The sequence below is a fragment of the Mercenaria mercenaria genome, chromosome 5, assembly GCF_021730395.1.
Source record: "Mercenaria mercenaria strain notata chromosome 5, MADL_Memer_1, whole genome shotgun sequence".
Lineage (NCBI taxonomy): Eukaryota > Metazoa > Mollusca > Bivalvia > Venerida > Veneridae > Mercenaria > Mercenaria mercenaria.
Genome location: NC_069365.1, coordinates 88,422,500 through 88,436,838, shown reverse-complemented (window position 1 = coordinate 88,436,838; position 14,339 = coordinate 88,422,500). Strand labels below are relative to the sequence as shown.

The 14,339-nt window shown below is 34.3% G+C and overlaps 1 protein-coding gene across 1 annotated transcript in view; it reads right to left on the bottom strand.

Annotated features, from left to right (window-relative positions):
- Positions 1-2,339: 2,339 nt before the first annotated feature.
- The window catches only part of LOC123559199 (uncharacterized), a 164,585-nt gene continuing 152,585 nt past the window's right edge, over positions 2,340-14,339 (bottom strand). The window contains exon 3 of the mRNA XM_053544250.1: positions 2,340-4,072. Within this exon, the coding sequence (XP_053400225.1) occupies positions 3,849-4,072 (224 nt within the window). The 3' untranslated portion in view covers positions 2,340-3,848. The remainder of the gene's footprint in view (positions 4,073-14,339) is intronic.

Genomic DNA, 14,339 nt, shown 5'->3' with positions numbered 1-14,339 from the left:
AACCAACCCCCGGGGGAACTATCTGCAACCTTAATTAATTTATTTCTGTATTTGAGTTTAGCAACTACCACGTTAACAATTTGACAGCCCTACTTCCACTTCTAGTCTTTGAAGAATGTCGGAGTTGAATTCGTATTGAATACGACTGGATTCCTTTTTGAATTTGACTTCTGCAGCTAACTTTACAGATATGATATTTAAATCTTTCTTGAAATCTTTAAGCTGTGCGTCAAGATATGTCCGAAATAAATCGAAAGCTTCAAAAGCTTCAGAAAGACAACTATCCCCGGGGACTTAACGTTACGGTTATGTGAAGCCTCTGTGTCGTTTGTGTACTCGTTTTCGCAGCGTCTTTTGTCTTTTGAAGACCCTTTCTCAGCTACAATAGTTTGCAAATGCCGAAGTTCCTCGTACTCTGGCAAGATCGACGTAGAACTGGAGTTACCCCTCCAATCATGGCTGCTATCCATAATTCAATTAAATATAACAAAACCGTTTGCCCGTTGAACCTCGAAGTACATAATATATATATGGTTGTTACTGTTTATTTTCATGCAAGATGTATGACGTTATAGTTATAGTTTACTTATACACTTTTTATATATGTACGATGTCATATTCCATAATATAAGGTGGCAGAGCAAAAGTTACTAAAGTATTTGAGCTAGAAATTAGTTATTTTTGTTACATTGAGCTGAAATCTGAGTAAGTTATTCAGATATCTTGGAAAACGCACGGATATCTTTACTTTAATGTTTTCTTTCTGTTGTATATACTAAAAACTGCTAATACAGTAAAAAAAAAAAAAAAATGTTGTCCACTTGACAAAAAAATGATAAAAAGTTTGAAGTTGTTTTATATTTTAGACGAGTATATTCGAAACATTTGCTCAGAAATAAAAAAAAGAGCACCGCAATGCGAAACACTATATACGCCCGAGAGTATGACCTTTGACGCATAAGTGTGACATTGACCTTGTAGCTAGCCATCAAGAACATGGATTCTGCACATCGTATCGATATGGTTAACATTTGGGTTAAGTTTCCTCAAAATCATTCGAAGGGTTCAAGAGTTACAGAACGATGACCTTTGACACCTAAGTGTGACATTGACCTTGGAGCAAGACATCAATAACATGCGTTCTGCACGTAGTCTCGATGTGATGAACATTTGTGCCAAGTTTTTTTTACTATCCTTCAAGCAGTTCAAGAGTTACAGATCGAACACGAAACACACTCATAAGACAATTGACCCCTAAGTGTGACCCTGACCTCGAAGCAAGCCAACCAGAACATGCGCTCTGTACGTCGCCTCAATGTTGTAAACATTTGTGTCAAGTTTCTTTGAAATCCTTTAAGAAGGTCAAGAATTATAGAGCGGACACGAAATTGCTAACGGACGGGCGGATGGACACCGGGGGTATAACATAATACGTCCCTTCGGGCGTATACAAATAAAACAAAAATTAAATAATTTTGACGAATTTGTCATGACATTTAATTTATAAATTGCTTCAGTTCTTCATTCTCACGTGAATACTAGTGATTATCCTGTCCATATCTTAAAAACGGGATTGGTAACATACACTAATAATCACTGAAATAAAGTAAATATTGAAGTAGATATAAAATAATTGGTAAACATGCATGAAGAATGTATATTTTCTGCATTATTTAAAAAGCGTTGCAACGGTTTACCACCTGCATAATATTGTTGGTTATTTATAAGAATAGCTTTAAAAGTCGTACGCCAATAAGTTTGTATCACTAGTCACTTTCAGAGTATTCACTTTTTGTTGATTTTTGTGATATATTAATTTTTGCTTAAAATGTGTGGGGAAGCCCCTTTAAGAATATGATGATTTCCAGAATAAGAAAATCAGATGGAGATACATCAGGTGTTTCCCTTCAGTAAAGAATGTAAACTCACTTTAATGTTTTTAATGACACAAGAGAGGTCGTGTAAGATTATGAAATCTATTAAAAATGGATGGTTCTAATCCAGACTAAGCAGAATGTATCAAAAGGGAAGCTGGTAATGCTACACTATGGTGTTTTATACATAGCTAAAATAGTCCTTTAATCTCTATAACAACTCGGGAATTTGAGAATATGTTATATTGTATCACCAGACTTCGACCTTGTACGCTGAACGGCCTGGTACTGAACTAGAGTGTAATTACTGTTCAAGGATAAGTAGCGAATGGGAGTTCTCCATCTGTTTTTAATCAAGTACTGCTTTCAATTTCAGCTAATAGGGTGTTTTGTTCCACTAAAATATCTAAAGCATTTTATCAAAACGGAAACCAGTTTATTTGTATATTTTAATGTGAACACATCTATAAACTACATGCACATAAGAAGTATATTTATCAATTACGTTATGTTGTAGTCTAGCGCAGAATTGACCTATTAATCATTTTGTGCAAGCTGAAATATGAAGGTAACCATGGCAACAATTATAAAAACATCTTACGGTTTCACCAAAACAGTACCAGCTTACAAATGGTATAAAGGCATTCGGAATCTGAAAACTTTACTGCATTTACATATACTAGTACTTTCATTTCTTTTATGAAGAAGGAATTTAGTAGGTAAATAGTACAAAGCTAGATAAGCAATATAGTGAAAAGTTTCACATTCAATGGGTTTTGTCTAAAATCGGATAGGATTAGCAACTAACATCAAATTGGACGTTTGTTTCATCAATTTCGTAACAGAATTTTTCATAATTTTGCAAAACCTAAACATTGTTTAAGTTATACAACATTCGAAGAGATCTCTAGAAGTGGTAATACAATTCTTTTTTCAAAACTGCGAGCCAAAAAATAATAACAAGTACAGACTAAAAATAGGTCCTTGTCGCTAAATCAATCCGTAGTGTTCAAGTACTGACTAAAATAGGTCCTTGCCACTTAATCAATCCTTAATGTTCAGGCACTGACTTAGAATAGGTCCTTGCTTAGTGTTCAAGTACTGACTTAAAAAAGATCCTTGCCGCTAAATCAGTCCTTAGTGTTCAAGTACTGACTAAGAAATAGGTCCTTGCCACTAAATCAATCCTTAATGTTCAGGCACTGACTTAGAATAGGTCCTTGCTTAGTGTTCAAGTACTGACTTAAAAAAGATCCTTGCCGCTAAATCAGTCCTTAGTGTTCAAGTACTGACTAAAACATAGGTCCTTGCCACTAAATCAATCCTTAATGTTCAGGAACTGACTAAGAATAGGTCCTTGCTTAGTGTTCAAGTACTGACTTTAAATAAGTTCTTGCCACTAAATAAATCCTTTGTGTTCAAGTACTGACTTACAACAAGTTCTTGCCACTAAATCAATCCTTAGTGTTCAAGTACTGACTTAAAATTAGTCCATGCCGCTAAATCAATCCTAGGTGGTTACGAACTAACTTAAAATAGGTTATTACCACTAAATCCATCCTTCGTGCTCAAGTACTGACTTAAGATAAGTCCTTGATGCTAAATCAATCCTTCGTTTTCAAGTTCTGACTTTAAATAAGTCCTTGCCGCTAAATCAATCCTTCTTGTTCAAGTACTGATTTAGAATAAGTCCTTGCCACTAAATCAATCCTTAGTGTTCTTTAAAGCACTGGTTTATGTCCGTGTAGTCATTAACTATTTAAAAAGAAACGAACAGAACCTCTATTACGGAATATGTAAATCAAACATTAAATCTACTTAATATCAAACACAGCTTGTGTAATATGGCTTAGCATACTACTGTATCTCACTTCTGTTTTGGTACATAGCTGTTCCACTTTTATCCGACAACATATGTAAATACTATGTGAAACAATACATACACAACTGAAATAGCAACAACACTTATTGTCACTATGGTGTATAAACAAACACTTCACACAATGTCATAAGGTCCCCCATCTCATGTTTGAATTTTAAGAACTTCCCGTAGAGTGTATTCGAACAGGTAATTGTAAGCCGGAACGGATCTTTGTCAACCTGTGGACCGAAGTATGAACCGCATAGTTTCCCGCCATCGTTGATGACGTCATCACGGCTGTCCGAAACAGTAACTGTGAAATTTGTATTGCGCCAAACTAAAATGAAAAAACGATATCTGTTAGTTTACATGGTACTACAAACACAGTACTTCACATAGAAATATTGGCATGTGTAACTGGAAACTCGTGTGCCACACAGATATTGTGCGATATTGTGATGTATGAAATCACTTGAAGTGTCCCATTTCCTGACAAAGTTTTCCGCTTACTATAGCTATAAAATATACGTTTTCGATAGTTTGGCAAAGGAAATTTGCGGGAATTCGCATCAAGCGAACATGAACAAGAGGAAGATGACGACACTGAATCGTTGACCTGAGTTTCACAGCTCAAGTAGAAAGGTTTCTCCTACAGTTTACTTAGTGGCCTATTTCTAACTGTTTTTGAATTTGACATAAATTTCACGAGGACAAATATTCTAAAGTATGCTCAGGTTTCATATAGATCAGGAGAACTAGAGCGTTTGTATAACTGCGAATGTTTATCTATTATTTGACATGCATGGCTTTTGTCCCTAGTGTAAAGAAAAGAAAAGACTAAGTCCAGCTTTTATATAGACAACCAATATACTATCAGGCTTCCTGAAGAACTTGTTGCCTCTAGAGCGTTGACAATATTTTTCAATGGTTTCAACTAGCAAAGTATTTTACCTTCGCATTGATCTAAAAGTTTACGAAGACATATTCTAAAGAGGGTTTTGATATAAATAAGTTAGGAAATACGCCATCTTGTGTGTTTAGGTACCACTGCACGTTTAATAAAACAGACGTTATGGCGTAACGAAAGCTTGTACATTGTATACGGAGATGATTTTATGAATCAATGTCAGATAATGGGCAAATATATTAAAACGGCAGCGTTAATATCTTTCTAAGGATAGGCCATAGGGTATGAAATTACAACATTTTACAAGGTAAGCTATTAAAACCACAGGTGGATATTATTTTTTTAAATTCCATACCTCACAGAGAATTACTACTTAATATAGAAAATTGTTGAGAGGAAGTAGGAAATATGTTTTATAAAGGTTAGCTTGTAAACGAATATATATTTTGTCTAGAATTACACGTAGCTCGACTTTTAATTTGTAGAAAATTTCAAACATCTGTTTCAGAAGTATTATTATCTTTTTTTATTTGTATGTGTAACATATTTATCTAGGTACTAACAGTATTGTCATTTTGACAGCCCTCTACTTTCAATTTTATTTTGCAAAGAACGTTTCGAAATGTCAACACTTGCATTGCATGGAAAAATAATTTGATATTTTCACAAACTTCTCTTGAAATAATCTTTTTATTCTGAACAGTATGGTATACATTTTCTGCAAAGCAAAGGCCGATAGATCCTCCGTAAACATAAAACAAAAATTCATTCGAGGGGCAGTTTTAAAACACTTTATATGAAACTTATACTCTACGATGTAGAAAAAACAACAACAACATATATTCGCAAAATTGTGAATGTCATACAGTCCCTCAATTTCAAAACCTGTGTGAGATAGAAACTTTTTCAAATTACTGAGCAGTCCAGGAAAAACAACAGACATACGACCTTTATTTATTGATTGATTTGCCAAAAATTCTTATTACACAATACAGTTTCGAAAAAAAAATCATTTTTAATACAAACAAACATTGAAGAAAAAAGATTCATCCGAATGTGTAGAAGTACCTCATTAAGGCTTTAAAAGTGACCTTATTTCTAACTTGACCTAGATTTCATGAAAACAAACTACGCTCTTAATATTTTGCATGCATATCAGATAGAAACTACGGCCTCTACAGTATCGAAATTATGAAATAGGGCGGTTGAAACTGATGCAATGACCTTGACCCTTGTCTTGCTACAGTAATCTTTTAGAATATCTATCATTAAGCTTAACCGAGACTTTGTAACTATAAATCATCTGTGTAAGTTTGGAGAACATTGACTGGTAATGTGTTAACAATCAGAAATGTTGGCATGAAGTAAGATCACATATATTTCTTACACAATATTTCTCAAGCAGATTTCAACTTCCTTTACAGGATCGGATGTACCGAATTCCACCGCCCAATAAGAGAACAAATTATCTGTGTGTGAACAGCTTTGTCCGTCTAAATTACTGTCCGTGTTTCCATCAATGGCCTTGTCTGCAGTTACAGGAACGTGCCAGTGGGTGTATGTAGAAGACTGCCACGCTGTAGCTTCTTTTAAAAGATCTTTATCTACAAAGTAAACATTATCTCTTTTTTGAAGTCAGTTTACAAATCAATTTTCTACAATTTCTAAATGTAAAAAGGTAAGATTATTCAAAATTGTTCCAGTTAAATCTGTTCCTGTAATATTGACAAGCCTGCATTACTGATATTTGACATTTCATGACCTTACCTTGATAGCATTGGCACCATTTACTACAGACATTGCTATATATTTTACAACTTTGAGGGAATCTGCAACTACTGGCGTGCCCCCAGGCATATGCTCAACGTGTTATCACCAACACACAGTCAACTCAAAATATTTGTTAATTTGTAAATGCTTGATATATTAACCCCTCAATAGTTAAATATTGAGCCAGGAACAAATTGTTTTATAATCAATTTACTGGCACAAGTAGAAGGAATCGTTTGCGAACTCGTAACTGTCATCAGGTGTGAGGAAAACATGATTACCCCGATCTTTCAGTCTAAAATAATGTCCTAAGTTTTATCTAAAAAGTGTTTGTCACAACATAAACAAACATCACTTCGGGTCCATGGTATTTATTAGGCGTTTCTATGCTATTTACATGAATATGGAGAACTCTGGTATACGTTAACTATTTAGTTTCAAGTTTTAGATGAAAAAGGATTAAATCTTATTTGATATTTCAATTTGTAAAAACAGAATACGAGGGCAATCCTAAAGAAAATGATTATCGCGCGCTTCCGTAGATGTATGATACGCAAGGAACGCGTGTTTTACAGGGATGATACATAAATAACTCCATTATAATCCTGCAAAGTTTTATAGATAACTACCGTACCATTTTACACTATTAAGCAAAATACATGTACATGAAGCCATGAATCTGAAATAAGAGCTATCTTAAAGTACTTTGTTCTTTAGAAATATCCTCATGGCAGATACTCAGCATATCCAATTTAAGAATTCTGCAGTATCAGAGAAAACTGTTTACTTTAGATACGTAGGGCAGCCCTAAATGACAGGACTCGACCTGTATGAAGGCCGAAAACAGCAGTGACATCAAAGAACATTGCTGCCTTACGCCAGGTTACATGTCTTTTCTTGGCATGTAAAAGGGGAGAACTCGTGAGATTCTCACCAAGCACTTGGGTTTTAGAGACTTTATTGTCCGATGTGTGTTTCACATGTTACAGAGGAGCAACCGTCCTATATGGTCAAATGTGCTAAAGAAACGCTGAAAAGTACATAAAAGGAGACGAGACCTGGACATACTTTCAGGATCCACATCATCGCGTTGACAACAGACAATGGCTGCGAAAAGGTTACCGTAGATCAATAATTGCAAAAAGAATTACATGTGTCAAATTGTTTGGTAACTCATCAACTCAAATGGTACTACAAATTTTAACACGGTTAGTAAATTTAGTTACTGGAAACAATTTACTGACAGCTGTAAAACGAAAATAAAAAGAAAATTGGGCCAAGGACTGGTGCTTACGGTCTCCAGTTGATCAATGACAACGATACGGCTCTCATAAGTGTCATCGTTCAAAAGTTTCTGCGGGAAGAAAATGTGGTACGAATCAAGTACTAAGTATCCCGCTTATTTGCCAGATCAAAGTCATTGTGACAATTTTCCTTTTCAAATGCTAAATAAAATATGCTGGATGGGCGCAAATATTTTTCGAATAAAGCACATGGGTGTGGTATGTTTTCAGTTACTTAAGACCATACTAAGGGGAGAATTCTTTGCAGCGTTCGCCTCTTGGATTTATCGACTATGGAAGTCAAGACCAAATTACCTTGAAGGATTAAACTAAATTCTGAGTCTGTATACAAACTGTGATCACATAACTGCATGACTGTGATTTTATTTAGAATAGAATAGATGTATATAGCCAATAGTATCTGGAAAAAGGAGGTCCATACTCATAGAAATCTCTAAGAGGCTTGTCTAGAGGTACGGATCCGTATCTCTTGAACCAGACTAGAGATACGGATCAGTGCCCCTAGACACTTCCTTGTTCATATTCAGTCATAAATGCAAATTCTACTTACGTATAAACTGTATATCTATCGCTAGAAATAAAAACTATTCCAGAGTTAGGGATCTTTAGCTTATGATATAATCCTTTCAAGTGGCCGATCAAAGAAATTTGGTTTATGGGGTGTCATCCTTTGGATTTTGTATGATATAAGTATTCTTTTGCTTAGTACCCTTCATGTGGTATAAATGTGTGATGTCTTGATTATTACCTTATGTTGTTGTATCGTAATGAACGAATTTGAAAACTGTATGATTCTTTAAGCTTTCAGTTTCAAAGGAAATGTCGCCCCTGTGGTATTAGTTATAACGAGTGATGAAATGCGAGGGAAGCGAGGACATTTGTTATGTTAAAGACCATAATAGGAGTATTGCATTCCGACGTACTGATATTAATTATAAATGATGTGCAGGCGTAGCATTTATCATGCCTTTATCTGAAATTGTAAAAAAAAAGAACTTAAAACATATGTTTGGCAGATTTGAGGGAAGCGCACGCCAGGCCCTCCCTAACCACCAACTCCTCTCCCCACAAACTCCCTCCCCTGAATCCACTAATATTTTCGAGTAAGAAAATATGCACTATTCTCAATGGTGTTACAATAATTTTGTATTAAGTATTTTTTTTTTTAAATTTACTTCTAAAACATTTAAGCTAAAATTTATTTGAAAATGCATTTTGATTTTATGCTAAAAAATATAATATATGATAATAATTTATCATTCTTACTGAAGTTAAAGTAGCCATCACTTCCAAATCCATAGCTTATCCCCATTCCAGTGATGGAGTGGGTCAGACCACACCAATTCATGATTCTGTCTAAGCCTAAACTGCGTCCAATTCCTACCTGATAAAGAATATAGAAAGTGTTTTACATTTCAAAAGGGAAGAATAGTGATTGCATAGAAACAGTTATATATGGAAAATTTAAGACTGTTTTAAACACTAAAATAACAGACAAAAACATGTAATAGTTTCGTATTAAGCATATTTTCATATACAGCTTTTTTCCGCGAACGTATTTGTATAGATTCCCGCGAATGGCCAAATTTATGTGTACAATTATTGCATAAGTGAATCGATTTTTTTTTGTTCATGAGAAACGACTTTAACCTGGGGTGTCAAAAGTCAGTCATAACGGGAACGGTCAACCATCTTTGAAGATTTAGCTCAATTTTTTTATCAAAGGTAAGTGATTATTAGACATATTTCACACTGCTACTGCTTACATATGAAGATATACATCCGCTAAAAGAGCGGCCAGTTACAAGTGTAATAGTGAAGAGGCTCTACGTGTATCGGCACTGAAAGACAAAGATGGACTGACAAACGAACAAATGAATATGATGATACTTGCATGACTCAGTGGATCTGAATGTTTGACACTTTATAAGCTCAGAAAACAACTAAGAAATTATGCTCGACTCATGGATGTGCAAGACGTCCCAATGTGGTTTACACACGTATAAACGTACAAAAATAGGATTTGATATCTAATTGGAGTTACATTATATGTATTAAGAATAATATTTTATAAGCATTAATGTAATGAATATATGTGCCGAATTAAAGTCAGTGATAATCATTTATGCTTTAGGAATAAGTCACGAGTTCAAAGCCTAGCCTTGTACTGACCTTATAACTGTCCATTACACAATTGTGTTTCAGCATATATGCGTTTTCAAACGATAGACGAAACAATCAAATCAAATACAGCATCCAGTGGAAATAGAGGAAAACACAATTCTAACTAAAGACGTCAATGTTAGGTATAGCTTCATACATGATGACAGCCGTAAAAGAAAATAACCGAAAAGGAACTAAAGTTGAAGTGGTGAGATGTATTTTATTTCTGTACACTGTTTATACAGGACAGGTTGGTTGAAATAAATGACCAGTCTGAGCCAGTATTTCGAATGCCGACATTCAACTGAATAGGCAGAATGAAAATGACATGCGATGAAGTACTGATATGTTGCACTACTTTATTCTTAATAATTTCCAAAATTCTACCTCTGTAAATAATTTTTCACACTTGTATAAACGCGTTTTTTACGGAATTTTCAATTTTACAGTACGCATACTTCCAAATAGTTCAGAATATTGCTGTAGGCTATTGGTTTTGAAGAGTTAGCAATGATATCATTTCTGATCCTTCTTGAGCATTACAGCTATACCATTCTTTTCTGATATACAAAAATATAGTTACTTTTCAATCGGTGCAAGGGACCTCGAGGAGTGTTGCACATTTCATTACCAGATTTGGTAAATTTACCTCGTATGTTGTGAACTCGGGAACTAGTTTCTGTCTTCTGATAGCTGATTTGGTATTTGAAAAACCTCTCAGTAAGATTTCAACAACATTGTTGTTTTCATCACTACAGTTGTTTTGCAACGGCACATGAGCGTCGTGACTGCCTGAAATTATATTCAGCTCAGGTCATAAAGGTAGAAAGAGTATAAGTGCGTTTTGTTCATTTATTTAAAATTTCGAGAAACGTAACTCGAACTTTCGAGTTATTAACATACTACATTTGTAAATCGAAATGTCGACGTCTTTCTACCACATGATAAACATTATGAACTTTTATATATAAGTCCTGGTCAAGATCAGGTACCTTGGGTAGTCCTAGATGATTTTTGAAAATGACTGAGAATTGTTTGTACTAAAACAAGAGCTATCAGAGGAGATAGTGTGCTCGACTATTCCGATGATAGACAGCAAAAAGTGAATATTCGAGGAAAGTGAAGATATCACTTTAGTGATTACTAACCCTGTTATACTGCTTTGTCAGTAAAACAAAAAATTGTAAGTGTGAAATTGCTGAATTAACAAATACAATTTCAATAAGTGGAGAAAACCGGGAGGGGTAGAGGTGAGGGTACTGAGGTCCCATTCTTCGACTGTCCCAGGAAAAAATGTCATTGATGTCTACTCTTCATTCAACTTGTCATGATATGGTTGATAATGTGGAACAGCTGTTTTAAAGTTTGAATAAAATAAATTAAAGAATAACAGAGGCGGAGTGAAAATGCATTAAAAGCATTACCTAGAGAATCTAAGTAAAACGGGGGACACAATTATAACGATATTTGTACCATAGTTGTGGAACTTGTACCATTTGATGTGGGTAACGATATAGGACAAATATTTTAAACTTTAATCAAGTCTATACAGTAATAACAGAGATAGAGGGCAAGTATATCAAAACTTTAACATGAAATTCAAAGTAAAAGCGGGACACAGTAAATGGGAACCTGGGCTATGGGCATAATTCTAGTCCCTACATGCTGGGTACCCTCAAATTCCATATAAAGATGTCTATGTAGATGTATCCACTTTACATTTTAAGTGTGGCTTCCAAGCTAAGGCATGTAAGATGTAACCATAACAAAATTTATTCATACACATTTTTGACAAACGAACAGACGTGTCCATGAGACGTATACATTTTGCGGAAAAGTAGGCAAGATTCTAAGTAGAAATTTCTAGTTACGAAAGTAGAATTTTTCAGTTAATATATAACACACACACACACACACACGCACACACACGCAAACACACAAACAGGCACAGAAAAACAAAATGACAAGCAAGAAAAATCAACACAGCGGGGCACCAGCCAGGGACGGCCTGCAGCCAAAATTATGTGGGCACGATAACGCAATCTCAGCAAAAGGAGATGGGGCGCAAATACGAGGGGCGATAGGGGTAGATGGATGGGGACAGAGTGGGAGGAAAGAAACGCCAACAACTAAAAAACAACATACGCAACACAAAAATCGAGACGGACAAAGAAAAAAACAAGCTTAAAATAGGGGCACCGCCTTGGAACAGTCAGTAACTTGTATAAGGAAAACAAGCCAAATAATGGTTTTCAAATTTATTTACCCTAAACAGAAGTAAGCAGCCAAAGTTTAATACGAGTATATCATCATAAGATAAAATGTGACAACAAGTAAAATATTGTAGTCTGTAGAATAAATCAAAAGATAGGGATCCGCTTGGGAGCCCAGGGGTAACAATCATACTGGTCTGAAATTAGCATAATAACAGATTTATAAACAAAAATAGTTTCTCTAATATCATAAATACAAATCTTTTTCTGTAAAAGATACGTTAAATTGCTGTAAAAATTAATATGCTATTTCAATAAAATATACTATAATTAAAAAGTAATTTTGAACTTTTGTGAATAAAAGGGAATTAATTAATGCTGTCAGTTACTGTACTTATAATAAGCATATAGAAAGGTCAAAACCGTTTCATTCCTTCCCTCTATATACACAAATATGACTAAAAAATGTATTAATGAGTGATGAATTGTCAAGCAGCAAGCTAATTAACACTGTACCTATGTTTCTTAGTTATGCTAACATGTCCAACAATGTAATAACAACATGAATTTTTAAGATTAAAAGTGATTCATATCTAGTAACCATAACCTAACTATTAATAAATAGGGCGTAAAATTGTTTGTTTCCGGTATCCCGACCTACCATAAATTTTTGGCCCGACCCTAAATGTGTTATTGTCTTGGAGATTTTTTTTCAACTTTTTACTAAAAGTTGCAAAACTGCACTTTTTATGCTTTAAACATGGTCAGTGATGTTAGAAATCAACTAATTGCTCTAAAGGCAAAATCCCCTTATTTGTATTAATTTTTTTTGACACAAAAATAATTTCCGAAAATTCTCACCTAATAATCTCCCCCCCCCCCCACTCCCCCCCCCACCCCACTTAAACCCGACCTACCTATCCTTTTTTTGACCATGTAACCGGACACAAAGAATAGTTTTAGGCCTACTCAAAAATGACCCAAATAGTGCGAGATCATACTGGACCGGTAAAATTCCTAAAAGGAACCTGCGGAGATCTAGGGTTTCAATCAACTGTATATAAGACATAATTATCTGATAAAACAGCCGAAGCCGACTCTACAGTACTGAAACCAATATGACCTAGCACCTGTTTAACATAAAATATTTACAATTTGTCAAAGCAGCGACCGCACAAAAGATAATGTACCATTTTTACATTTTGTTTCGATAAATACGCAAGGTCTGAGAGACAGAAATAAGAGACTACGATTAATTCAGTGGTTGAGTTATCAGAAAACAGATATTGCTTTCTTACAAGAGACACACTATTCGAGTGATTTAGAAATTCTATTGAAAGATGAATTTTGTAATTGGGATTTGTTTCACTCTTTTGGAAATTCAAATAGTAGAGGTTGTTCTATTTTAATAAAGAAATCACTTCAGTACAGTAAAATAGATGATTCTTATGATACAAATGGCAGATATGTTTTGTTAAACATTGAACTCCATGAAAATGTTTTCACACTTTTATGCGTATATTCGCCAAATGATAAAAAGCACAGAAACTCCTTTTACAAAGAAATATCTGAGCTCTTGATAAATTTTAGTCAAGGTGTAAAAATCCTAGGAGGCGATCACAATGATGTTCTTTCAGTGAATGATCATGATCGTATTTACAAATCCAATAAAGGTAAACCTAAATCAGTACCTGTTTCAAACTTAAAAAGTCTCATAAAATCCCATAATTTAAAAGATATTTGGAAATTCAAAAACAGTGAGAAATGTCAGTTTACTTGGAGAAGAAAAAACAGTACCGAAAAAAGTAGAATTGATTTTTGGCTGATTGAGGAAACTTTAATACCAATGACGTTAAGTTGTGATATACGACCTGCTCTAATTCAGTATACAGATCACATGGCAATTTCTTTAAAACTTAGAATACCAAATAGGAGAGGAAAAGGGTTTTGGAAGTTTAATAACTCCCTATTAAATAACGATGAATATATAGAAAATATAACTAAAATAGCAAATTCTATAAAATCTGTACATACCGAAAATTATCAAACAAAATGGGAACTCTGTAAATTAGATATAAGAGAATATTCTATAAAGTTTTCAAAATTAAAAGCTAGACAAAGGAATAATAGAATCCAAAAGCTAGAAATAGAACTAAAATCTCTACTTTCTTTATCCGAGAATCAACTAAATGATGAGATAAGAAAACAAATCAATAGACTTGAAAATGAAATCGAATCATTATATAA